At 39.0% G+C, this 27,674-nt stretch overlaps 1 protein-coding gene across 2 annotated transcripts in view; it reads left to right on the forward strand.

The window, feature by feature from the left end:
- The window catches only part of THADA (THADA armadillo repeat containing), a 167,210-nt gene that overhangs the window by 63,150 nt on the left and 76,386 nt on the right, over positions 1–27,674 (forward strand). For both annotated transcript variants that reach the window (XM_065631876.1, XM_065631875.1), the window contains one exon: positions 13,353–13,521. In XM_065631876.1, coding sequence (XP_065487948.1) covers positions 13,353–13,521 — 169 coding nt within the window. The remainder of the gene's footprint in view (positions 1–13,352; positions 13,522–27,674) is intronic.

Genomic DNA, 27,674 nt, shown 5'->3' on the forward strand with positions numbered 1-27,674 from the left:
TTATTTGGAAGGGAACACTTTGATTCACAGCTTATTACCTCACTCTTTTTTTTTTTGTTTAAGAGCTAGATAAGTTTGCTTTAATGGTTACTTTCTAAGATGAAGGAATGTACAGAATGTTTTTGATTAACAAGGGAGGTAATTGGGAGGTAATGTTTTAAGTATGAAATGAAAACATAGCCTCCCTTTCGCCTCCCCTTCCCCCTTTCAAAGACCTCTAATCTCTTCAGAATGATATAAATTCAAGTTACCTTATGTCCTCTTGTACCATGGCATTGACAGAGTGTTTGTTTAGTGTTAAATGTTCTGGGCTGAATGCTCTGCAGGAGTAAAACGGGTGTTGCTGTATTGACTTGGATACTTTTCACTAATTGAAGTCCAGGAGTGTGACTCTTCAATCTTTTAGGAAGTTTTTAAAAAATTAGCTTTAACTTATGGAACAGTTTTTAAAAACTCTTTGGATGTATGTGCCTTGTCTTCCACTTGACAAAACTCGTTTTAATTCTTAGTGAAATTTCCCCTATAAAACTTTGTCGAATAGATTTCAAAGCAGTGTTGCTTCTAGGTATATTATGTTGCAAGCCATTGAAGAAATTCACTGTCTGAGAACAATTTAAATAGGAATGTGAACATCTTGCCATGAAATTAACACAGCTGTGAAATAGACACTATTTTCTTGTGCGGAATTTTGTGACTTGCATGTTTCTGTAAAATGGAGGAGCTAAATTCCCAAATCCCCTGATGCTGTTTCATGTTGGGGACCAGGGTGGGTGGCAGTGGGGAGCACTGGTCCTTCACAGCTGTTCTCTGCCCCTGCCTGTCCCCCTTCATCCCAAACAGATATGGTGCTATTTTGGTTTTGCACTCAAGTGAGCTTGGCTTTAATACTCAAGGATAATTACTCTGACTGCATTAGTTAATGACAGACACTAAGATACAAGGAAAACAAAATTCTATGTGGCGAGGAAAAATTTTTGGTAGGATGGAGTGTTCTCAGGTGCCGTGTTACTATAAGTCATTCCTAAAGGAGCGATTAGTGAAGGAGAGGCTGTGAGCAAACTGGCAGCTCCAATGCCGTGGTAGTAGCTGTGATAAGAAAGCTCAAATAAATCGATTATTTAAGTGGGTTGGATGCATCAGCTAGAGGGTACATGGATTTACATTGATCTTGTTGTGCCCTGCCTTGGAAAGATCTGTTCCTCCAGGGATTTGGTGGACTTTTTTGGATGTGTTATGTGACTCCCACCTTCTGACGTTTCTTAGCAGAGAATTACATTTGTAGATCTGGCCCTCTGCAAGAAGCGATGTGGATGGTTGATCCTGTTTTCTTTCAAACTTGGCAGAAAAAAGCAAAAAATATCCTAGAGGCCATGATTCCACATGAGTTTTCAGTCCACACAAGTAATGTGGTGCTCTTGGTTTTATTTAGTGGGTAAATACGAGAAGTTTTCTAGACTTTTATAGTTAAATTGTTTTAAAATCTTAACAGATGCCAATCCAGACTAATATGCACGTTACAAGGGATTTTTCTTAAAACTTAAAAACAAAATGTGGGTTTCTGTTGTAAAAGATGAGTCCTTAGTGAAGTCTGAGAGGCTGAGTGTATAACATATAAATTCCATAAATTGTTCTATACAAAATGCTATTCAGAGATTAAGTAATATCAGATACCAACAAGCTTAGAAGCTATTTTAAAAGTGCTGTTACTCAAAATACAAATTTGTAATAGGAATTTGAACTTTAAAATTAATCTCTTATAGTTAATTTTGTATTACAGTTTTTGTTGGCCAAAGTGAATCAGAGTCTGTCTTTTAAAAATAGTTGCTGGAAATAAAAAAAATAGACCTTCAGTTGCCCTCTGCTTGAACCTAGTATAGAGGACTAATTGTTTTCAAGATTTTTCTGATTAGTGAAATGTGTAAGATCTTTCCCATGTAATGAAGAAATCTTATGATGTTGCATATTACTGTATCCCCCAAATAGGGTTTTCAGTTGCCAGACATACTTTATATATTTATATTATTGTGCTGTCTTTTGCCATTGACCAATTTATTTGTGGTTCTTTGATGCTTTCCTACTAAGTTGCAAAATGTCATTCTGTTGCAGCTTTACTTGTTGTTGTGTTTTGTTGTTTGTGTGGGGTTTTTTTGTCCTCTCCCCATTCCGTTTTCTGCTTATGTTCACAAATTCCTTACATATTCCTTTCAGTCTTCATTGCTCAGTTTACTTCAGTACAGACAAGGAGGAAATATCGCGATAGTTCACATCTTTTGCTGTTGAACAACAAATCCAGTTAGGTAAAGATGCATATGTAAAATTACCATCTTGCTGTTCTGATCTGTGAGATCTAATGTTGCAAATCATTGAATTATATGTTTTAGGAAGTTTTAAAAATGTATATTAAATAAGTGAGATGGATCCAGGTTTATTTTAGCTTCTCAGGAAGTGGAGCACCTGACCATGAATTCTGGGGCTCTCTAGGAGGTATGATTTTGTCTTACTATTTTATAAATCTGTGAGAGCTCGCTTCTTAAGGAAACATAGTAAGGAAAAAGACCCAAGTAAGTAGTATTAATATTCTAGAAGATGGTGTGAATTTCAGTATTCATTGATCAATAATGTTACTTGCATGTGGGTGTGTGGGTTACTCTTTCAAAGTAGTTAATCTTTGACTTATACCTATTAATTTTATTGTTTTGGTTTGTATTTGTGTTAAATTATATCTGGTCTGTCAGGTGTTTAGTGCTGGTCTGTTATAGCTCTGTGACAAAACCTCTATAGGCTTCATAGGAATTGGGTCAGGGGTAAGATGGAGAAATAAAGAAAGTGTAAAATCGAAAGTGCCTTTGAGGATTTGAAATAAGGTTAAAACCTTACAGTAAGGAGCACAAGAGATGGAGGAGTGGGGGAGTTCTAATAACGAGGTATCTTCAGCTTGTTTGGGAAGAGCTTGCCTGAAGTCATCCATGTATATCTTGTTAAAATTGCTGCTTATGTAAGTTACTTAAGTGCAGTTTCCTGGATTTTTATTTTGACTGACACATGTACAATTGCATGCATGAGTTCAGTGTGTCATCCTGTATCTTACTCAAAAGCAGGCATTTGATTTTCTGTAGGGTAAACACTGGTATCCTTTGGTAAGGGGCCAAACAGGCTGGCTGAATGGTTGTGCTGCGTGTGCTTCCTCTGCCTTTCTCCTCGTTTTCATTTATTTTAGTGTGGTGCGGCACCAGTGGGAGAATCGATGTTAAAACTTGCCCATCTTCAGCTGTCATTTCTGTAAGACTAGGAATCTTGTGAGGGGTCTGATAAGGAAAGAGCTTTTGTGGGAATGCCTTTTCATATTAGATGATAAGAACTACACGTGTTTGTTGCAGCATTGTTATATGAAAATAACTGCTCCTGATTACAGTAGTTTATAAAAGAATCTCCCTGGGTTTCCATACCAGATGCACATCATCTCATTCTTTGGTCTCTATTTTTTCCATTGTCTTTTTTTCTTTCTTCTTAACCTAATATCCGATCAGTATGACTGCTTAGTATTATAACTGTCTGCAACAATTTATTATTTGGAATCCCTGTGATACTAGGAGCAGGCTCTGACCCCTCGGAATGCCCCATCCTTGCTGGGGAAGCTTGTGGGGATGACCTGTCATTGCAATACGAGGACAGGTATCCTTGTGATTATAGGCAAGGTTCCCAAAATACATGAGCTGGCATAGACATTTGGAAAAAGGAGCAATGTACACCCCTAAACCATGCACTGTTGTTTAGATTCTTATTGTGTAGAGTTAAATCTCTTGCTTGACATCCAAGATGGAAGCTTTGCGTGGCTGGGGGAGGAGGGAGGGAGAGGAACGCATTTCACCTCTGAGCATAATTCCTCTCTTGTGGGTTGGAACTAGCTCAGAATTCTTCCATTTCTACTTAGTCCATTGTCTTGCAGTCATGATTACATGGGAGTTGCTACAGATCTGTAAAAATACTTATGGTTCACCGTAAGTATTAATGAGAAGGCTTTCGGACTTTTGGTTTTTAGCATTTTTAAGTAAGATATAGTAAATGGTAATTTTTTCCATTTCGATTAAGTTCAGATTGTAGTGCTAGAGAGGACTGCAAAGTGCTTGATTGGCAGTAGGCTGTTCAAGACCCTCCTGAACAACCAAAAATCAATGTGCATCTTCTATGTTCTTTGTATTCCTCAACTTTTTCTCTTAAGTTGTGGCCAGGTGTTACTTTCATGCTCAAGTGGTGCTGATGGGAAATATTACAACCTGCAGGTATTAATTATTGATTCCTTATTCCAGTTTTTATTGTGTTCATCAGCCTGCTGCTCACTAGTAGATTATCATCTGAAGCAACTCAGGAAATATTCGCAAAGTGTAGGAAGCTGTCAGATTTAATGGGGAATAAAAGGTGATGGCTAGTAGAGAGGTGTTCGTGAGCACTGAGAGTGACAATATCTTTTTCCAGTGTTGCAGACTCCTGAAGAGGGCCAAAGGCTGTGATCTTAGATTAAAATTTGATGTATATTACTTATTTGAAACACGATCCTGTGAAAAATATGATGGGGTAGTTGACTGTCAACACATGATTGGTGAAGTAATTGTGTTATTCATTTACATACTTAAAATTAGCCAGCAATTAAGTATTTTGCTGGCCAAGAAATGCAGCCAATTAACATTTAGCTTGTTCTGTTCTGCAGAAGTATTTGCAGGAAGGAACATGGAATTGGAGAGGAAGGATGCATTACCGATGCAGGGGATGGTAGGCATGTCATGGAAAACCAAGTGAATATTTTTAAAAGCCAATATTTTTAAAAACACTAGTCGGAGTTTGAGAAGAGCCAGTATTGGGAAGGCTTTTTGGCAGAGGGCTAGCTGCTTTGGTGGTACAGCTGAAAGGAAAGTGTCTTTCAGAACCCAGATCCTTTGGTTGTTTTCAAGGATCTGATAATAAGTTTTGAAAATTGCTCTTGTTGCATTCTTGTTTCCGATCAGCTGAAGCTTGCAAAATCATCATAAGGTTCTGAGACTTGATTTATGCATTCAACTTCCCTTTTCATAGACTTCAAATAATGATACAGTTACTAAGACAGAAAGTAGTTTGTCTACGTTCTTTGTTATTTTCCTAACTTTTGGTTGTAAGTGATGTGTATTTCTTTCCATTATTCTGCAGTTGTGAAACAACACAGTAACTTTTCACAAATTAAGGAAATTGAAATACAGTCATGAGTGAAAATTTTTCTTTTATGTGACCTTGAGTTAAGAGCAGTTGTTTTTTTCTCTAGAAAGCTATGAACCAAAAACTGATGAAAGGAGGCTCTGACCTCTCATGTGACTTCAACCGATAGTTAAACAAACCTGGAGGTTAGCCAGCTGCAGATATTGAGATTTCTTGATGGGAATGCAAGGAAAGAGATGCCATTTAAATTGTCTCTGCATGTTCTGTAGGAAACTGCAATTTGAAGAGAATTGAGGTATTGAAGAATTGAAGTATTTCTGTTGATCTAAAGTTTCCATGCAGCATTAGTAAGAGTTTTCTTAGGCTGACACATTAGAGATATTAGTTCATTGGCTGGCTGAACCACAACAATTCCAGTTTCTGTTGTTGATTCAGCTTGGTATCAGTTGGCCACTTTTTAGAATAACCTAGGTCTTGGTGACAAGAAGAGAGAAATAATTTCTTCCTAGAAAGCTGTTGGAGGCATATTGGAGAAACAACTCCTGGCAGAGCTTGTGGACAAATAAAAGCCTGTGTACTTTTGCCTATATAGTCCCTGCAGTATTTACAGCTACTCTGATTCATTAAGTGTTTGTGTGGAAGACTCTGCCCTTACAAAAACATGAGGTTTTATCTTAATTGCCCAAGTTGGAAGAATAAAATACTTAACACAATGTATTAAAAAACTAGAACTTTGGGCAACCATTAACTTCACTTTAAAGGAAAAAAAAAAGAAGAATTTAGAGGTTTAGTACTGCATAAATAACCTGAAATTAAACTTGATCTGTTTCTGTCCATGGTTGTGTTCAAACATTTTCTGGACTACCTTCATGTGTTGATTGTAGATCTAAAACCTCCAGCAAACTGTTGATACTTTCGTAATGTTTGTTGTTAGGTAAATATTGAGATGCTATATCAATGCTCAGTTTATTCTGGGGATTTTTTGGTTCTTAATTTCAGATTAAAGAACAAAAAATTGTCTTCAGGCCAATTACAGTAAAAGGTTTCCACAGTGAAATAAGTTCTTAAATGCTTTGGATACTTTAGTTGCTAAGGAGCACAGAAATTTAATGAAGTGCAAAATAGTTGTGTTTCCTTAAAAGAAAAACACAAACCAAGTAATTCAATAATTGAAAAAAAGAAACTTTAGGTATGCGTATAGCAAATTATTGTTCACATTGAAGGAAACCTTACCATCACATTAAGGAATAGGTACTGTCCTGCTGATTTGTCCCTAGTGTGGAAGTCCAAGTTATGTTAATTGTGTGGAAGCATGGCCGTGGGTTTTTTAATGCTATATCTGGACCTTTCTTTGCTTGGAAACCTGTAATACTACATTAGAAAATTGCTGAATTTAATCTTTCAGGAGAGAATTTGAAGGGGGGAAAAAAAAAACCTGCTATATAATCTTGATGATTTTTTTCTAAAAAAAATTTTTTTTCTAGTTATTTTAATACAGGCAGTACAGTGCTCTTGAATCTTAATAACCAAACTCTTTCTAATAGGAACTGAATTTGTTGTTAAATACTTTTCTCTGTGATCCCCATATGTGTTTTCCCCTGATGCAATTTCTTATTTTTAATTCTCACCTTAGAACTGATAACATGACTCGGAACTACATAGCTGCATGGTGGAGGAAAGAGAAAACCTCTTTCTTCTACAACTTAACACTTCTGTCTGATTCCACATAGACATGGTATTACAGTTTTTTATTTCCAGTGAATTTGTTAAGACCTTGTGGCATAACTAGGTCCAGTTTTCAAGGGATAACATCTATTTGATTTTTTTTTTTTGATTTATTAGTTAGTTTTCTATCAGTTTTATCTTTTGAAAGCCCTGGAGGCTGTTGGAATGCTTGAACTAGCAGGCAGGTTCAGTTGGTTTGGCTTGCAGGTGCCTCTCCTCCCAGCCTCTCTCTCTGACGGCAGCGAGTACCTACTTTGACCTACAGGATCAGAGGCTCCTTCTGCAGAATCTTCCTTTCTTTTATGTTCAGCCTGTTCTCCCGTTGTTTCGGTCCCATTTTGACAGCTGGTGTTCCCAATTCCCTTTTCTAACATTTTGTGAAGTCAAGGAATGTGAATGATACAACGTTTAGATTTCTTAAAGAGAAGCGCGACTTAAGAGTTCAGTGGTGGGTTCACTCTATTATTTACTGCATGGGGGAAATATGCCAAGCCGAATGCTGCTGACCTTCTCTCCAGGTGCCCTTACCCGTTCACGAAGCAAACTTTCAGGTGTCTTCCCTCCTTGGTAACTGTTTGCTCAAGAGTCTGTGTCTCAGAGCTCCAAGACAAACTTTCAGGCGAGGCTGTATCCGTCGCAGTGCAAACCATCAGGATTCCTCTTTCCCTGATAACCGTTCGCTCTGGAGTCTGTATTTTAGAACTCCAGCAGCAAACTTTCAGGTGAGGCCTTATGACCGTATGCAGAGCAGACTTTCAGGAGACAAGATTCTCAGAAAATAAAAAATTTAGTGGAGTAGAATAGCAGAAGGGCTGGCTCAAGCCGGGTACCTGTGCAGAGGTCCGCCTGAGCATAGAAAACGACAAACTTTTATATCTTTACAGACCATTCATACCAAGATCCAGTCCAATAGCAAAATTCCACCACCAGGTCCTTTGCTCCCCATTGGACCCCTTTTCCCTGACTCCACATGGGCCTTTGTTTTGTTCAGTTGTAGACATTGGTTTTGGTCCATATCTTTGAAGGTGCTGTTTTGTCTGGATAAATCCTTTCTTCTCAATGAAGTGCAAAATAGACCCTACTATGCAGATATCTGTAATGTCTCCATGTTAGCCTTGGATCGTTGTTTTCCCAGTCAGTTCCATTTTTCCCAGCAAAATGCAAGTTAGACTTCATCTTGCAGGCGTTTAGTGTAGTCTGCAGTTGCTTTTGGCAAATACGAGCTTAAAATTTTAGCAAGTCTAGTCTACTAAGTAACATGAGTCAAAGAGTGTATTTAAAAAATCATACAACCTTATATCTCTAAATAATCCATTACTTTGGGTGTGCATCTACTTAAGCTAAATGACTAATATTGAACTTGAATTGGGCTCATCCACTGACCTGTGAGTAGTAAAATGGTTGCCATACAGCTCACTTATTTAGCAGGGAGAGCTCAAAGTGGGCTCATCCAGGCTGTCGTATTTATAGAATGAATTGGTTGACTTGTAGTCAAATTGCATACAGTAGGAAAAGTCTGCACGAGCCTCCCTACGCCTACAAGCCACCGACGTTCAGTTGCTGTTCTACTTCCCCATGGGCCTCCTGGAAGGAGTTCTTGGCCTGGCTGTGGCTCAAGCCTTTCCCTCCTCTGGAGCCTGGACCAAACTGCTGCTGCTTTGGCTGGGGAGGGCTTGAATGCACCTGCCACAGACTGTAACAGCAATTATCTGTGGTGTTAATAATCACCGATGTAATTAGTAATACACAGATCGCTGTGACAACATCCAGTAAACCTGGAAATAGATATTTTTCCCCCTGTTAATCCTCCTAACAACTGCAGGTATTGGTTAATATAACTGACATATTTTCAGCTACAGATGTGATTTTTCAAGTTAATTCCACTCATTTGTTTCTCTGACCTTCATATAAAAGGTAATCTTTATTTAGTTTGTTAATTTGGGTAATATAGATGGTCTGTTGAGGTGGTGTAACAAAGGGAGAAAAATAAGCGCATAGGAAACACCTGTGTGTTTTTTTAAAGATATTTTTATTTACAGCTAGTGTACTCTGTAGCCAGAGTAATAAATTAGATACTTTGATGTGTGCAGAGGAGTATGGAATCTTTGTGCCTTACAAGAGTTGGTCATAAATTATGTCAGATAGCAGGGTTGTTCAGGATCTAAGTGTTAAAGCTGGAACGCAGTGCTGGAAATGCATTGAATCTACTGTTACACAAAGTGAAACCTTTTCAGATTTATTGACTCTTTGTTCTTGATCATGGACTGTTTGAAGTAAACATGTTTACATCCAGTACCTCATGCACCTAGGCAAACAGTACTGAGTTCAATGTGGAATACTACTTCAACAGTTGTTAATAGCCCTCAGGATTTAATAGTGGTGTACCACATGAGGATTTTGCAAGTTTCATCGCTGGTTGTTAACTTGAGATATAACAAAATTAGGTTGGCATACTGTATGTTTTTATATGGGGCAACATTTAAGATATTTCTTAGGTTTTAAAGTCTATTTATGCATGATCTGACTATAAAGGAAGTGTCACATACTGAAATCACTTCCCTGACCCTGTGCAAGTATTTGCCAAATCAAAGAAAAAGAAACAGTTTTAAATGTGGGTTTGCACACAAATACGTGGTGCCCTAAGGGACGCGAGACTCCATTGCTCATAGTGGCCTGCAGAGAAGATGAGCAGGAGCAGCCAGCGGCAGGTTTTAGTTGTGTTGCTGGTGGTTGTGGTGGCGAAGGGGCCGAGGCTGGAGGTCCTGTTCCTTCTGCCAATGTCCTGGCCAGGCAACTGCCACCACATCAGCGAAACTCATCTCAGGGATGGCAGCCGGTTAAACTGCTGCAGGAGAAGGTAACCAGAATACTTTCAATAGCTTTAAAATGTTTCTTTCCTTGCGCTGCTAGGTTTTGCCGAGTTTCTGTGATGATTTTTCTTGGTACGGCTTGTCAGATTGCTTCCCATGCTTGTTGCTAAATCCTAGTTAAAGTGTTTAAGAATGCAGGTGGTGGATGTGGTCTTAAGGTGTATGGTTGATCTTGGAGGATGGTGTAACAATAAACAAAAAATTGCTACATTTGGTTAGATTGTTTTGCGTTACTCAGTTGTCGTATTTGCCTTCACTCTTCCACTCACTTTCTGAGAATTGATCCTGTTTAGTTTTATTTACAGGTTAAAGTTTATATCATAAGTGGGATCCAGTAAAAATCAAAAGTGCCTGTTTTTAATCTAGGGTGCTGTTACAGGCTATGGAAAAAGTAGTGTGTATTTTGATATTCTTCTGGCAATCTTCTTGCATGATTTGGGAATGAAGCCAAGTGCCTTCAAAACATGAGAGATGTACACATAAGTGCCTTCGGGGTATGCAGAAGTTCAGGGATAGGTCACTAGTGGTGACTTGGCATGATATGTATGTGAAAGGAGGAGTGTTTTTGAAATAGTATCAGTACTGTTTCTTCTGGGGGCAGCGGGGGAGGAGTTTTGAGTATTAGGGGATTGGAAAAAACAAACAAAAAAACCGCCCCCCCCCAAAAAAACCCAAAAAAACCCCACCCAAAACAGTAGGAACGTTAACCCCTCTTGGATTTGGGAAGCTATTTGCTAATGTGAAATACCTTCCTTGTGTTCCCATATGTGTTCCTATAAAGCAGATACTTTATTGTTCTTTAACTTTGTGATGCTTTTGTTCCTTGGTGATGACTTTGTGGGAGTGCTCTTGTGAGACTTTCCAGCAAGCCACCAGTTCCCGTGACTGCACTGCAGCCTATGGAGCAATCTATAGCATGAGGTGTCTGCATTAGCGTGCAGGAGGTGTCTGGTTTGCCCTTTGGGCGAGTAGTAGTTGTGGGTTTACATTTCCCTGGGGCACAGCAAGTTGCAGAACTGTGTCCCGTGTGTCCTGGGCGAGTTCTTCACCTGCTGGGCACCTCTCTGCTTGCTCAGGGGGAGGAGAACTTTATTGCCTCCAGATTTAGCATCCTCAGAGTGCAAAACAAAACCTAATTTGAGGGTCCCAGTTACACTTCTGTGTGGGGTAACACTCTGCTTCCGATGTCTAGAGAACAAAAAAATGAGGCATTAGAGGTGAAGATGAGACTTGTCTGTAGCTTTTAGGATTGCGCTCATGCCATATATACATTCAGTGCTGAGGTGGCAGTCTCTCTTGTGGATCCAGACTTTAGGCAGCCGAGACAATTTTGCCTGTAATATGAAATTATTTTCTCCTTCCTAAATATAGAGCAGTCACTTCTATTTCTGTAATCAATTTGGTAAAATAACAGCATGGAATAAAATTTGGTATGTAAAATACTGCTTCTTCGTGTGTGTACGCACATGTGTTTTAAGTCTTTAATGTCAGTTTTTACAAGACAAATAGATAAAATCGTGTTATCTAAAAATTATTCTCAACTCCAATTTTTAGTACTAGGAAGAACCCCACAGAATTCCATTCTAAGTCACTGCATTGTTTGAGGAGAAAACTCCCGGAGAAGCACGTAGTGTTGGAAAGTACCCTTGCACAAGTTAGAGGAAACCCTGGAATTTTACCCATTTTCCACTCTTCCTTCTGAAGACACGTCAGATTCCTTGGGAAATCATAATTTGTAAAAGGTCACGGACAACATGACATTTTCGAGTTATAGCTGATCGAAAACTAGACATTTGCTACAGTATCAGCGTTACTCGCGGTTGGAAAGAACATCTGTATGCAAGAATCTCTTGGTTAAGAAAACGCAGTTTAGCACAAGTACAGGAATGGTTGCTGACAAATCACTTTTAAGGTTTAATTTTACTGTGCAGTAACGTTAAAATGTTTTTGTGTAAAAACGTGGCAGTTTTTTTATTAAGAGCTAAGCTGACTCTTCTTGCATCTTGTCAATACAAAACTAAAGTGTTTCCATATGGAAGAGCCTCCACTTGTGACTGCTCTGCTTTTGTGTCCTATTGTGAAGAACAGGAAATGCAAAGATGATCTAAATATCATTCGCTAAGAGGGAAGGCATGGGGAGGTGGAGGACAGAACCTGCTGCCGTACTGTGAGGATGAAAATTCCCCCAAAAGCTGGTCGTTCTGGGGTAGCGTAGTGCACTCCTTCTTCTAAACAAGGTCTGGGTTTTTCAGGCCTACCATGGCCTGACATGACTGTTACGCTATTGCAATTAAATCTATTTGCAGTCATCTGTTCAGAACCCTATTCAGTTGCTGATTCAAGATGGAAACTGTTTTCTGTATTTCTTTTATGTGAACTAAAGTTACTTTGAGTATTGATTTAAACTTGCTAGAGATACTTGAAACCTTAGAATATTTTTAAATTTCATTTTTAAATGAGGTAGCTGTGACCCTGCAGGGATTGTTTGGGAAAGCCAAAAAGCAGTTTGCCCGTTTTGGCAAGGGATAATCTCAATTACATGCAGTTTTGTAACCTAAAAATATGTAAGAAGCAACTCAGGAAACGGAGGAAAGGATAGGAGGAAGGAAAAGCATTTCTCTGGGTTATCCTAGTCAGCTGGGAAATGTCAGAGCATATGTTCTGTCGTGCTGCATTTCACGTCACCTAAGTCACTTGGATGTTAATTTCTAAACCCTGCGTTAACTTCCTCAGTTGTCTGAGATTGTGAGTGGCTGAGTTGTACCTGTGTTATTAATGCAAAAATTGACACATGCAAGAATTACTGGCATTAAAAGACTTAGCCTAACCTACTTGGTAAAAGATTTTTATTTACTTCGACTTGGTATACGTGCTACTGAAGTAGTATAAAGCTGGTTAATATGTTAATACAGCTGAATAGTTAATTCTATTTATATTAATAACTCTACAGATAGTTAAAACCTTAACATTAACAGATAAAAGGTTATTTTTATCCTGTGTTTTATATGCAGTTGAGTCTTAGCAGTTAATTTTTAATAAGTAAAAATTATTTATTTTTAGATACCCATTATAAATAATAGGAAAATATTTTCTAACATGTCTTTTAGGTATGAACCTGTTTCTTGCCTTTAAATATATTGTAGAATCAGTGGGAGTTATCACTTGAAATTCCAGTAGACATTATGTTGTGTTTATGGAAACATCTGGTTAAGAGCATGGAGTGTAATGGTTTTAAATCGAACTCATAATATGTTTGAATATATGATTGCTGTTTAGTAAGTAACATAATCCTCAAGAAAGACAGAACCTCACCATATTTTTACCTGCTTTGTGGCATAAATTTGATTGTTTTACTTTTTGTAAACACAAACTTTTGAAGGAAAAAAGCCTCCAACACGTCTCTAGTATGACTTGTATTTCTGGGCAAATACTCTCACTACTGAGAAGATTGTACATTTGATTTGTGAGAAATGTGTTTTAGTTTTCATTGCATTACCCTTTGTTTTATTGGCTTTAGCCACAGTAGTGGATTGCATATGGATGACAAAAAATTGGTATTTCTCCTTTTTCTAGGTGCGGGCGCTCTCCTGTGTACCGTTCCCGGGAGATGGCAGGTCGGGCCCTTGTTCCATTTGTTATGGTGAATGAAGTGCCACGTACAGTGCTGTCCTTGCTGGAGGGCCTTCCAAACTCCACCAGTCCTTGCATACGACAGAATAATATTCATGGAACTCTTCTGCAAGTAAGTGGTGGTTTGGTTTTGTGGGGTTTTTTTGGTCGTACTTCACAGCCAGGTAACACACGATGAGTTGTGCTGAACATTCACATGTTGTCCAAACGTATACGAAGACTGCTTTTGAGTCAGTTCTCTCAGATAATAAGCATGGAATGTGTGTTTCAGTGGTCACTAGAAGGCTCTAAGCTGTAAATATCAACATTTACATTTCGTATTATGTTTCATCTCTGGAAATTAAAGCGCTCTGAGAGCAAGTATCTATATCTAAACATATCTACAGAGAGATCTATGTGACTTGCCCAAAATCACAGAGCAAATCTGAGGCAAAGCTGAGGTCCAAGCACCAATAGTATTGCAGATATTGAGATTTGCTACTTACGTATGTATTTATGTATTCATTTGCTTTTCCTGCTACACCAGCAGCTTCCTGTCAGTTTGCTCTACAAGTTGTGATAACCTTTATACTGTATTCTTCTGAAAACATTATAGAGAACAGCTTGGTATCAGTTTGGAATCAGAAATTTCTTCCTTGCCCATATATCATTCCTTTGGTTTATGGCAGTTGGTAAAGTGTGTTTGATTTTTAAGCCATCATGGTAATAAGTTACCCATTTTTATTGCCTGTTTTTCACAAGCAGCGCTCCAACAAAGCCGTATTGTACGTGATCAGCTCTGTTAGTCTGCCGTAGTTGGCAAGCTGTCTAGGTACATGTTCCCATTGCGAAGTGTGTGGTGAGGGTGCGTGTGGCTTTGTTTTGCTTTTTAATGCACCTTTTCCAGCATATTATTTCCCTTTAAAATCATGACCTTACGGGAAACCTAGGACAGGGAAATGGGTGAAGGCCCACTAGTGCTCTTATTGTCAACTTTATGTGTAAAGGGTTTCAGCCAATTGAACCTGGCTTTGGCTGATGATCGGTTACAGTGGAGCTTACCCCAGGATGTGGGATGATCATGTCCAGTCTCTTCTGCTCTGAACATCAGTCCGTGCACCTGTACGCACGCAAGCGCTTTGCCCTGTGAGCTGCTGCGTCTGCACGGGCAGGAGGAGATTAGCGTCAGCAAATTGAGCTGTGCAGCCCGGGCTGTCACAGACCTGGAGTCCCTCCTGACACCATAGGAAAGAAGGGTCATTCCAACAGAGAGAATGAAGTGCTTTCTCAGTCTCCGAAGTGATTATAGCCCTGGCCATGAGGGTATGGTCTGGCTACCATGTATAAAGCCACTGCCTTATTTCTAGTGACCTGGGGAAAAAAAATAATGAAGGGTTGGTTCTGAGAGAGCCCATATGATGATCTGTTTTCTAATCCAGCATTTCTAACAAGATCTTATGCATAAGTCTAGCAGGGTTTGTTTGCCATACATGTGTGGCAGGAGGTATTCTCATTTTCAGGGCATTAATGTGATTTTTTTTGATCGGTTTCGAGCAGCTATTAGGAGCAACTACTTTAATTGGTATTGCACTTGGGTGAGACTGGTGCTGTCAGAGTAAAACATGCTTTGAAAAAATGTCAGTTGTACCATAGGAGTTCAGTGATGCTTGGTGTCTCAGGTTTGTCTTGGGCTTTGCTTTTATGACTTGCGAATCAAGGTTGTGCAAAGTCTTCGTTTAATAGTTAATCAAATTTAGCACGTGACTGAAATGCTGAACTATCTGTTGCTAGTTAAAAATGACAAAACATTCAGAAGAAACACTGTAGGGTGCTAGAGATGTGCAAAAAGGGAGACGGTGGTGTTTGATGTTCTACCTGTAAAACACAAATGCCACATGGTTCAACCTGTAGTTAGCATGCACCTCCTGTAAACAGCACAGAGAGCAAAGTACTGTGACTTTCAGGGGCTGGTGGATGTGTGGTTTCTGTTTCCTTTTTATCAATGTAAGATGGGGCTTGCAAAGCTGCTGCTAAGGCATGTTGAACTGTAGAAAATGTTACAGGACTGTTGGTTAAAGTGCTGTTTCCCGGAAGGCTTACTTGAAGAGACAGTGATCTGGTAGTGTTCAAAACTGTTTGCACTACATTTCCATGACACAGTAGAGAATTAATCTTCCTCTTTGATATCAAACCAAAACAAAAATCCCTACTAAAGAGTGAGTCTGTACAAAACTCAATAAAATTTAGATTTTCTTTTTTTTTTTTCAGGAGTACAAGGCAAATATCTTAAGAAAATGGAATTCAGTAATGTAATTTTATTTCTTCAGTCACATTAGTCAGAGGCTGGCTGAGTTCATTGCCTGATTTTTGTTTTGGTGTTCATATGCTGTCAAGTCTTGAACAGGAAAGTTGGATTTATTCAGACTTAAAGCTCACATGGTGGTGCCAAATAGAATGGATCTTGAAGGTATATTTCAGTTATGTTTGAGTTATGCAATTGCTTCATCTGTTGCAAGCCAAATGTTAATTTATAGAAAAATCATTCAAACAGGGTTCAGCCTGCAATGCTTGTCCAAACATGTCCCAATTTTCAAAATGCTGAGATTGACAAGGAATGTTTTTTGACAGTGGATGCAAATGTGTTCTGTTTAACTTCAGAGCTCTGCATTGTGTGAAAACATGGCCTTTCATCCCCAGCGCGATAACTGTGGCTCAATTTATGTAGGAATATGAATGTGCATGAGGATAAAATAATCTTATGGTTTGTATGTTTTACAGAAGATTTATTTTCAAGGGTTATCTAAGAGAAATACTGCTGTTCTGTAATGCTTATGGACCTGATGATATTCTTCAAGGAGTAGTTCTGCATCTCAAGTAAATGCATCAGCTTGACTAAGAGAAAAATCTGTTTTATGCTTAGTGTTCCTTTATGAGTGCAGTTTCTACTTGGCTCCATAATCCAAACTGGTGTGGGGGATAATGGGAGGGAGCCAAATTTATAATCTGCAAGAAAATGCAGAAGTCTTCTACTGGCCTTCTTGAATGATGAAGTATTTCTGGCTTCTTTTAAGATCTAGGTTTTTTAGCTGTTCAGCTGAAAGGAAGAGCTTGTCCAGAGCTTTATGTAGAGACTTCTGGAAGTATATAAAAATTTATAACTAGGGAAGCCTTTATGTTTGTGAAACTTTTTGACTTTTGGCAGTTGCCAAGGAACTTAGGGTATTTGGGAAGGTTGTTTGTTTTTTGACCTTCTGCCTTTTTAGGTTTGGAATTCCTGCAGTATGTATTCCATCTGTTCAGAATAATTGAGAAATTCAGAATTAAGCTGTAATTAATTCAGAAATGTCTTATTCAATAACCTGTACTTGTGATTAGTAACTTCAATGTACTGGTTTGATTTGTAGTGTTATTTGTAAACCACGTAGGTAGGGGCATGGTCTGCTTTCTCTTTTCATGTCTGCTTGTAGAAATGTCTGGTCTTATAGACAACAGTCTTAACTGGGTCTCTTGAAACTACAGTAAAGAAGACACCTGTGTAAAAGAGTGTGTTTTGAGTCCTGATGTTTACGAAGGCTTCCAGTCATCAGTTTGTCTAATTCTATGCAGTTGCAATAAGCCTGAATGTCTTGAGCAAAATACTTGTTAAAGTGAAGAGTTAATCAAATACCTCCACACATTAGTGAAGCTCAAGGTTCACTTAAGTTTAGATTTCATAGAGCGCGATAACATGGAAATAAGCCCTAAGTAGAAAAAGGATTTATGGAGATCTGGTGGTTCTTCAAAGAAACGAGAATTCCAGAAGTAGGAATCAGTCTAATACAAAATGAATAGAAAGTGTAATAACACACCGGCTTTGACAAATTAGGAGCTCTTTATTGAATGCAAAGTAAGAAGAAACATACTGAAGCAAGACTGTGCACAGAGGAAATTGGAAAGTCCAGGGCAAAAATAGGCTGTAGCCTTCAAGAGATTTCTACAGAAATAGTCTTGGAAAATGGAAGCTATTGATAGCTGGTGTCTGAAAGTTGTATTTTCTCCATTACTTCATTAACACAGTCAAATATGAGCTTAAATACTGGAAACTACTTTCTAACATTAAGGATGTGTTAATATTCACCATTTGCAAATAGGTTAGATGGATCTGCCATCATGTATATAAGATTTTGCCTGGGTCTAGGAGGTGGACAGCTGATCACCTGAGATTCCTCCCAGTTTTCACTCTCTTTTTCAATCGTTCTTTGATCCTGCCTGTGCTTGGGACATCTCCATGAAGCTATGCAGAATTTTTATTTCCATCAGTCTGCACCTGGTTAATTCTTGTTTGCATAGATTTGTGAGTATAACATTCATAGCTTCTATTATTGTAGATGGTCTCTTGTAAACCATCAAAATTTTGACCTAATTTACTCAAATTAGTTTTTGAGATTGTCATTGCAAATAAAAGGTTAAATATTATAAACATGAATTTACTTGGACTGGAAACACCTGACAGAAACTTTGAACAGTTTTTATATACAATTTAGATAATACGTTCTGTACACTTACGCTTTATACTGAGCAGAGTCCAAGAAGGTAAGCTTCTGGGCATATTAGGGGAAGAAAGCTTTAGCCTACGTTATTCCTACCCATGGGCCTTACTATTAAAGGCTGAGGTGAAGACAACATGCAGTACCTCAGCCTTACCTAGCCACATTCATCTCCAGGTGGGCTTTGGCTTCCCTGACTGTGTCTCTGTGTGCTTGGACAGTGTCTCTGTTTTCTTCTCAAGTTACCTGTCCCTGCTTCCACCTTCTGTATACTTCCTTTCTATGTTTGAGTTTTGCCACGAGCAACTTATGCATCCCTGAAGGTCTCCTGGCATGTTTGCCTGACTTGCAGCTTGTTGGGATGGGCTTTTTCTTGAGCTTGGAGGAAGTGGTCCTTGAATATCAACCAGCCTTCTTAGATCCTGCTCCCTCCAGGGCCTTATCCCATGGAAATCTACCAAGCAGATCCAGGAACTGCCCAAAATGTGCTCTCATGAAGTCCATGGCTGTGATATTGCTTCTAGCCCTGCTCTCTCATCTCAGGATCCTGAACTCTACCACCTCATGGTCACTGCAGCCCAGGCTGCCTTTGACTTTCACAACCTCAACAAGCCATTCTTTCTTTGTATGAGGTGCAGCAGAACACCTCTCCTTGTTGCCTCCTCTATTGCTTTTGTCAGGAAGTTGTCGTCAGTGTTCTCCAGGAACCCCATGGATTGATTATGCTGTGTTGTGTTGGTCTTCTAGAAGATACCAGGGTGGTTCAAGTCCCCCATGGGGACCAGGGCCTGCAATGGCCTTATCCACTTGTTCTTCCCGGTCTGGTGGCCTGTAGCAGGCACCCACCACCGTGTCACCCATACTGGTCTGCTCTTTAGTCCTTACCCATAAGCTCCCAGCTGGCTCATCATCTGTCCCCAGGCAGAGCTCTGTGCATCCCAGCTGTTCTCTTACGTAGAGGGCAACTCCATCTCCTTGTGTTCTCCACCTCCTTCCTGAAGAGCCTGCATTCCTCCATTGCAGCACTCCAGACATGTCAGCTATCCTATTTTGTCTCCATGGTCCCCAAAATACCACAGCCCTGCTTTGCCACAGACTTCTTGATTCCTTTAATTCATTGACCTCCTCTTTTGGGTGCTTCAAAGTAAATAGAGGCTACAGAAACCCTAACCATGATTTGCCCAGAAAATGAGGCATCACCTTTAATTCATCTGGTTGTAGATTATTTATAATGATTAAAAAAAAACTCCCAGATGCAGGGGTTTTCAGAGTGGCTTGCCAAGGAAAGCAGATGTTAGACTTCAGCTTTTGTTTTTATCTTGTGAGCATCAGTTAGCGTGATTGATGCTGGATTTCAAAGTCTGTGTGATGTGCACAGACCTAGAATCTAGATGTTATTAGAGTAGCAGCAGTACGACTGGAGCTTTCAGTCACAGTTCTGCACTCATTAGTTTCCAGAAATATCCCACGTTTGTGCACTGGAAAAATCTGTACTCTAGTGAGAGTGTACATACCCTTTCATACTGTTCATATTGAGAACAATTCATTGGACAGCTGTAATTAATTATGGAGCGGATGTAATTGCTATTAAGGTTTATTTCTTTTTCAAATGAAAGAATCTGCACGTCATCTGGGTCATTATCTTGTATGTTATCAGTTTGATCTTCCTCATGTTCATTTTGGCAAGCTTACAATGATGCATACAGGATCAGATAAATGAAGGTTATTAAAAGAGACACAGTGTTTTCATTTGATTTCTCTGTACCTTGTTTGGGACACTTCGGAAATGTTGAAAGCACTAAACTCCTTCCTAAAGGTCTTGTGTGGATTTATGACTAAGGGCTGACAGTGTCTAGCTTGAGATTGTTCTACAGAAGAGTACAAAAAATACTGCTTCCCCTATCTGGCCTATTCACTAGGCAGTCCCTTCATTTTGGAGAGTGTTTTGGATTCCCTTTGGCATCTTTTGGGCACAGATTAGGAGAAAGGAGGATTCAGTGACTTCTGATTTCATTCAGTGAGTCATCGTTTGCTGCTTGTATTTGAAGAGAGGGAACTACACGACTTTGTTTCAATGTGCATGCTGCCTCCATTTGCTGCCTCCATCAGGAGATGGATTGTGCTGTCCAAGATGCAGATTTTCACAGAAGTTCTCAGTGGGTTGTACAGCTGCACATATCATTGAGGAACAATTTCTGGCAGGAAGGAGCTTTGTTCATGAATATTATTTACATACTTGGTGCTTTGTACAAGCAATCAAACAACTGCACAGAATAAAAACCACCTCCATTGGCCTATCATGTCCTCACAGGTGGATCCTTCCTGTCGTGACTGATTTTGGTTACTGCTGTAACTCAGAGTCACAGAAATTCTGCCTGGTCTACTGTGGTCCCTAGGAAGACCTCTCTCCATTTCCCTCATCTTCTCAGCTGAGCCCTGTCTGGTAGCTTCCCACTTACTGCTATTTTGTCACTCCTACTGATTTATCCTGAAACCTGTTCCCTGAGCAAGAGAAGAACAGAATCTGCTTCTGTCTGGGGGGTACACATGACGTGTTCTTAGATACAGAATATGACTGTCATGAGACACATGAAACAGGAAGAATTTGTTATGCTTTACTGCAGAGCTAAAACTTCATTAATACAAAAATGGAAATTCTCTTATCTAATCTTGTTTCCAGTGTCATCAATTAGCAGTCATTTATTCTTCACAAGTTCTTACTCTTAATATTAATTTTTTTTCCGCACTTTGAATTTTCCCACAAAATTCTGTAGCTTCAATTAACTAAGTTGGTATTATAGCAGGAGACTGACTCAAAGAACTGTATGTTTTGTTGTTGGTGGGGTTTTTTTTGTGTGTGTTCACTAATTCAGACAGTTCTGTCTGGCGTGTTAATGCGAAGCTTTGCACAAGGAATGTTGGAGTTTTGGAACCTTTTTTTGTTTTGCTTTTGAAACCAGTAGCACTTTTGCATCTCTCTCAAATGTACAGAACAGACTGAGTCACATCGACTTAGTCAGTTGCATGTGACAAAAATTAGATTTAATAGGAGATGGAGGGCTTCATAACTCTTTACATTAATTAACATTTATTTTAAAGATTAAATTTCCCACTGTCTTCAGTGAGACAAGAAATTAGCAGTTACTATTTTTCAGGGAATAGCAGGATCCTATAGAATTAGACTTACCTTTCTGAAAATGCTTTACAATGAAAGAATCTAGAATACTCATATTAAAAACCAGTATGATTAAGAAACCTGCATGGTTGCATGGCAGATTTTTCTACCATCTGTACAAGGCTTTTATGAAAGAGATTTGCTGTTTGTTTTTTCCTTATGCAGGTTATTGAATACAGATTTGTGTGACAGTAGAACTTGAAATTATCTGTATCAAGTCTTTGGACATGCTGATGTTTTACTTATTAGTGGACAGATGGAAGAGGTGATTTAAAGATGAAATAATTGATTTAAAGGATGGTTGGAGACTTCATTAAAGCAGCAAGAAAACCAGGACAAGAACATAGCCTGAGAATAGCGATACTGGGTTATGCAAAGATTTGTCTGAGTCAGTGCGCTGCTTCCAGCCAGGACTGATAGCACAGGCCTAGGAAAAAGAGCAAGACAGACCAAGCAGCTGGAAAAACATCTGCATGTGCTGTCTTAGCTTAGAGTGCTCTTGAGCCAGACAGGTATGGATGTGACTTTGTTGAAGATAAAAATAAAGTACATAGTTGTACTGGTGAAAAGAAGGAATTTATGGTGAAAACATCAATATGGTAGGTAGTTTAATTATCCCGAAGAGTTGTATAAGACAGGTTGTTGCTGGTGAAAGTGGAGCCTGCCTAATGAATGTGGATGCTTTTTTCCCTTCCTTTGAGAGGAGAAGGATTTTAGCTTAAGTTGCTACAAAGGAAATTCAAGCTTCAGGTATTTGATTTTACTTTCACTCTCGGGTTTTTTTCAGTTTAATACTTAGACACTTACTCAGAGGAATAAAGACAATTTAAATAAATATGAGCATTTGAAAATAAGCAGAAAAGAATGATGCATGAAGAAGAGCTAGCGAACAGTCATGGGACTTTCTTTGTTACAGGACTCAATAGGTAATAAAACCCCACAGACTCCAGTGGCCAGGCTGTCGGAATATTACAACAGGAGACAAATTAGGCATGTATATTTTAGAGGTTGTCCTTGGACGTTGATCCTTGTGGCTGAGTGAACGAGAAAGGTATACTGCTTGTTAGGTTGACCTAAAAATCCTTAATGTGAATTACCAGCAGGGGAGTCAGTGCCCATATTTTTTTCCAGTTTTGTTTTGCAAGGTGAAGGATCTCTGTGGCCTGAGGGAATGAATGTGGAAGTAGCATATTGTTTATTTGGCTTTATTCGGTAGCACAGAAACATTGACTATGGTGAATTATATTTTATTTGGCTTGGCAATAAAGTTTGAAGTGTAGCAGTTCAACGTTGGCTTATAAAAACTCAATATAGTAAACAAATGTTACATTATCTACAGATCAAAGAAATAAACCTGCTATAATTAAATGTTTTCCAAAGAAATTTCCTTCCAGCTGTTTTGTTTCTAAGCTCAGTTTTTAGTGTTCAAGATAAGCCTTACTTTTAAGATTAGTACAAAGAGAAAAGAAATATTGATGTCCAGTTGAAAACACATTCACTTGTGTGTAGCTGGCAATAAAAGAACAGTTGTCTCGTTTCTTCATGTTGTAAATTTGTATTAACTGTTACATAGAGGTACACTGATATAAGGAGGCAGTAAGCATTTAAAAACGAGATTTATATTTATGAATGCAACAGAAATGTAGCTGAGTTCCAAGAATGGGAGGAGGCAGCCTCTGAAAGAAAATCATTGATGAGATTTTCCCAGAGGTTTTCTTCCAACCGCCATTTTTTGTTAAAAAAAAAAAAAAAAAAAAAAGTCCCATATACTCTGAATTGCTTGGGCAGATCTGCTGGTTCGATATTGCTTTGAAGTTGCTTTGGCTGTAATTAGTAATGCTCCCAAATATTGTGTCTCTGATTCCCTAAGACGTGTCAATAGATTTCAAAAGGACATGGGTTTAGACAGCTCTTACAACTCTGTCACCGTTACCGAGTTCCTTCCTACAGCAGAGATGCTGTTGTAAACCTTGTGTTCACATCGTTGAAGTTTAAAAAAAAAAAAAAAAAGTGGGGGGGTTTAGTACAGAATAAGCAATATTCACCAATTAGTGAAAACAAGGCTGCCTCTGTTCTTAATTGAGAGGTAACCATAATGAGGACCACTCTGGGTTGTGCTGGGGACTGTGTGACAGGTGCCCCCTGTGTGAAGTGGAAGGGATGACTGGAGGGATGCAGGGCCTCCCTCTCTCCCACGCCCTGGCTTCTGACACTTGCCGCTACGGGTGTAGCAAGCAGCTGCTATGCCCGTGGTTTGGCCTCCTTGACCCAGGGCACCCAGTACCACTCCTTAATGAATAAAAGCTCCTGCAGCCCAGGTTGCAGGCGGAGGTTGGGGGTGCCTCTGTGTGCGGCCCGTTGCGGCACCGGCCTGGTGCTCAGTTACAGCCACGCAGCATCACTCGTGCTCAGCTGCCTTCTCTGGTGACGCCTTGGATAAACGTGCAGTGGTTGAAAACGCTATCTACGCATGTCATCGTGTAGAACAACTTGTGTTAGGATTAAACTAATGAAAGAGAAATCCTCCTATAGGTAGTTCTCACCATGGATAGATTATTTTCTTTTTAGACCATGGAGATGTTAGAAACAAATACTCTTGGCACAGTGTTCTACTTTTTACTACTTAAATCTTCCTGAAGAGAGTTGAACTATTTTAGGCACTGGCTAGTTAACTTGATTTAGACCTCCAGAACAGCATTTGAATGCTTGCAAAGTCTAAATTTTTTAAGTATTCAATTCTATCCTTATTTCTTGCACCTGTTTTGTATTATGAATCTTTAAGTATCACTCATGGTTAGTCAGGAAAGCAATCTTATCGCTCTGTCACAGGTAGAGGATGTTTTTAGAAGTTTCAGCTCTTCCCTTTTCAACTGTAAAGTGTATCAGTGCAGTGGATTAATTTAGTACTCCATGGAGTTCATTTTTCATCTCCAAAAACATGTTTTCAATCCCACCACATAGGATTTTTTTGTCTTTCTTTTGATCTAGAAACCATGTCTTTAAAACTTTCAGAGCCAAAAAAAAGATAATCCTGGATACACTTCCTGGATGTTCTTTTAAAAATACCCATCAATGATAAGTTCTAACTGCTTGAGGATCTATAAAAAATATTTATGAACAGTGAGGGCTTTTTACAATAGTCTGTGTTTTCAGAAGTCCAGGCTATAGTGAGAAATGTGAAAAGGTGCCTTCTTTGGCCTTTGGAAGTTTTCTCAGCCTGTTCATAAAGTAGAACAATGCCCTGCATGAAAGGAGGAGTAAGATGGAAAAACTGGCATTTAAAAGAATGCTGGACTGGAGGAGTGAATGAAGAGGGAAGAGAGGGTTTTAAGTGGATAACTACTCAGTAAACACTTACCTGTACTGAAGTCCAGGATGCAAGAATCTCAAATAGTGGATCAAAAAAATTGAAAGGAGAGAAGGAAAAACCTGGAACTCTAAGAAAATGAAATAAAGTAAACACAAAACAAGAATAAGACACTTTTCTGAAGTGTGAAAGTAAATTTCAGAGTGTTCATGAGTCGAAGAATTTTTTAAATTAGTGTTATGTACGTTTTCCTTCTTTAACCAAGTTTAAAGCATGTTACTTGCTTTACTTTTTTTTCCTGTTATATATCACAGGCATTTCTTGCAGCAGTGTTTTTTACCACTGTTTTTTCTTGGGTTTATTAATTTAATGATTTTAGAATATCTGCATTTCTGAAGCTGTTTGACTTAAAGTGGTTTTCCCACCCCCCACCACTCAGGCTTTAAATGAATCTGAACCTGAACAGGTGGCATATCCTGGAAATGTGTTTCCCCGATTTTCTTCCTCTGACGCTGTCTATTCATGGGCCAGAAGAGGATGGGGAAATGATAGCCAAGCTGAGGAAGGGCTGTACAGGAATTTAACAAACTACAAGGGGCAGAAAATTTATGTGGGGGCAGGACTAAAAGCAGCATCTGTGTTATACTTGTATCTGGTGGTGCAGGGTTTTTTTGGAGGGGTAGGAATGGTTTCTTGCTGTAAGGGTTTATCTATATGTTTTGCTTTCAAGTCAAGGGCTATGTGGGGATTAATGCTCTATTGAAAGAAAACTTGTTTTCCACTGCCTAGTACAACATGCTCCAAATTCTGGGGCATTGCAGCTAAAACCCTCAACGAATAATGTGGGTTCTGAGTTGGATCACCAAAAATGTGCCTTCCAGTGGAGCTGCAGGCAGCTCTTTGACTTGAAGGACCCTGCAGAGCCCTTGTCAGGTCCTGGAAGCAGCCTACGTATGGGCTGACTGCAGAAGAGGGCACGGGGGATGCCGAGACGGTGATCGGGATGCTTCTAAATTTATCACCTGTCAAGGTCTCTCCTTTTCTCTGCTCCTTCTGTCACAGAAGGTGCCGGTTGTCTCTGGATCATCAGAGTCTCCTTGATGTTTGGGAGTGTGGACGCCTCCCACGTAGCTTGAAGCAAGCAAAGAATGAATGAGGTTTCTGAAGGCCCGATAAGCAGCAGGTGCTTCTCTTCTGTCCTCCCTCATTCCTTCTCAGGCTTTACACCTCTCTTATCTCTCCATGTTTCCCTGGCACCCTCACTATCAACTCCCTCCTGCCAACTCGTGTTTCAGGTGCTTACTCCTCTGTATCTCTGTTTTGGGCCACATCCCCTCTTAAGAATAGCTGCTGCCCTGGGATACTGTTGTTCATTGCAGTAGGGTTATTACCATGCTGTCAGAAGTGCGTGTCAGATGTATCTGTTTATTGATTTTTGCTCAAAAGTGTAAACTTCAGATTTGGTGCATCTTCACAACAATGTCTTAGTCTGATTTTGGCAGGAGACCTCTCCAGGATGCAGTAGTTCATTCTGGCCTGGTTTTATTGTGGAAAGTAAGCAGTGATTTTTCAGGTTTTTTCCCAAATATGCACAGGTATTTCCATAAATGCAGAAAAGTCTTTGTGTCAGAAGATGAAAGATGTTGAGCATTCGTAGTTCATACTGACTTCTACTTCAGTGTAGTTAAGTTTCTTAGTACCTTCTCTTACAGTCCAAATACATGCATTTATTTAGCTTTATGATATTAAGTTGTTATTCTTAAAGGAAAAAAATAATTTCAAGTAGGAAAAGCCATGTTAAAACATCTCTTATTCCCCACAACACACTTTTATAGCAAACAAAATGCCTGTTATGTACTTGTCTCACCTTTGTAAATTGCAAGAAATATTTCATTTACTCTTTCCTGGTTTTCTGACTGTCTTGTTTCATTGGTGAAACAGACACCATTGGCAGTTAGAACAGGAAACTGTAGAGAGACCAATAACCACTTTTTTTCAAAGGAAATATAAATTGAGCTGTCCTTGTGTATGTTTTTGACTTGTTTCTTTTCATTCTATTTTTTTAACCTATTGAATTGTTTTGTGCCATAAGAAATATCAGCTAGAGTATCAGCTAGAGCCCTTGTGCTTTGGAATGAAGTCACTTTTGACCCCTGAATGACTCAAGAAATAAGAAATTTTAAATTGTATTGTCAATATCCTATGTGAAACACCCTACGTACTTCATGCTTTTTAGGTTATTATGTATGTGTGCCCTGGCCATGCTGCTGTTGTCCCATCTAGTGAATATGACCCGCTTCTAGCCTAAGGAAGATGTAGAGGTGGACATAGTAACACTCTAAAAGACTTGACATACACATCTTGTTGCCAGATAGCTGGTTTTAGTAGTTGTTTCTTGATATAATATCTAATAAAAAACATATGCTGTATGTGTGTATCCTGTGTTGCAGCATAAAACCATAGCCTGTAGATAGTCCTGAAGCATTTCGAAAGATCAGGACTTGCTGTAATCACCTTTAGGTTCTATGGCTCATAGGGGACTTGTTGAGCAGGCAGGATTTCAGAGCACTGTGGTGGTACTGGTTAGTGTTGTTTGCAAAGTGACTTCAAACAGGATGAAATGCATCTAATGCTTCCACCTATAGAAATGGGTTTGGTGGGTTTTTTTTGGTTACTGTTTTGAGTTGATCATTTATACTTCTGAATTATATTGTAAGAAATTATTTCAAAATTAATCAAATTAAAGTAGATTCTGTGGATGTTAGGAGCTGATGAGGTAAGACTCTCCTGACTGTAGTTATTTCTCTTGGATTTATTGTCCCCTGTGAGACATGTAAAAATTATATTACAGCATCGGGCATCTTCTGTTGTCAGAAGTAGAAGAGGGAAGTTTTAAAAGCCAAAATGAGTGTTTTGTTTAGTTTTAAAATATGGTGCCTTGCACACAGTGATCACTGGGAAGGAAAAAAAACCCTCTCTTTGTAACCTCATGCTGCCTCTAGCTATAAAAGCATAATACTGTTTCCCCTAAAAAGATATGAACTGTTGGTAACAGTGGTAGATACATGGTCCTAAAGAGGAAAATAGAACTAGAAAGTAAAGTAACCCTTAGAGAGTTGTTTCATGTTCTTGATTTTCATTTTTCTGAAAAGTCGTGTTGTGATTTTAGGTAAAAAAGTTATTAAGTTAGACCTTTCAGACGGATACATGGAATATACAGTATTGTCATTTTAATCTAATCTGACGTAAGAATTAATAGTTCTAATGACATGTGAAGC

The sequence above is a fragment of the Caloenas nicobarica genome, chromosome 3, assembly GCF_036013445.1.
Source record: "Caloenas nicobarica isolate bCalNic1 chromosome 3, bCalNic1.hap1, whole genome shotgun sequence".
NCBI lineage: Eukaryota > Metazoa > Chordata > Aves > Columbiformes > Columbidae > Caloenas > Caloenas nicobarica.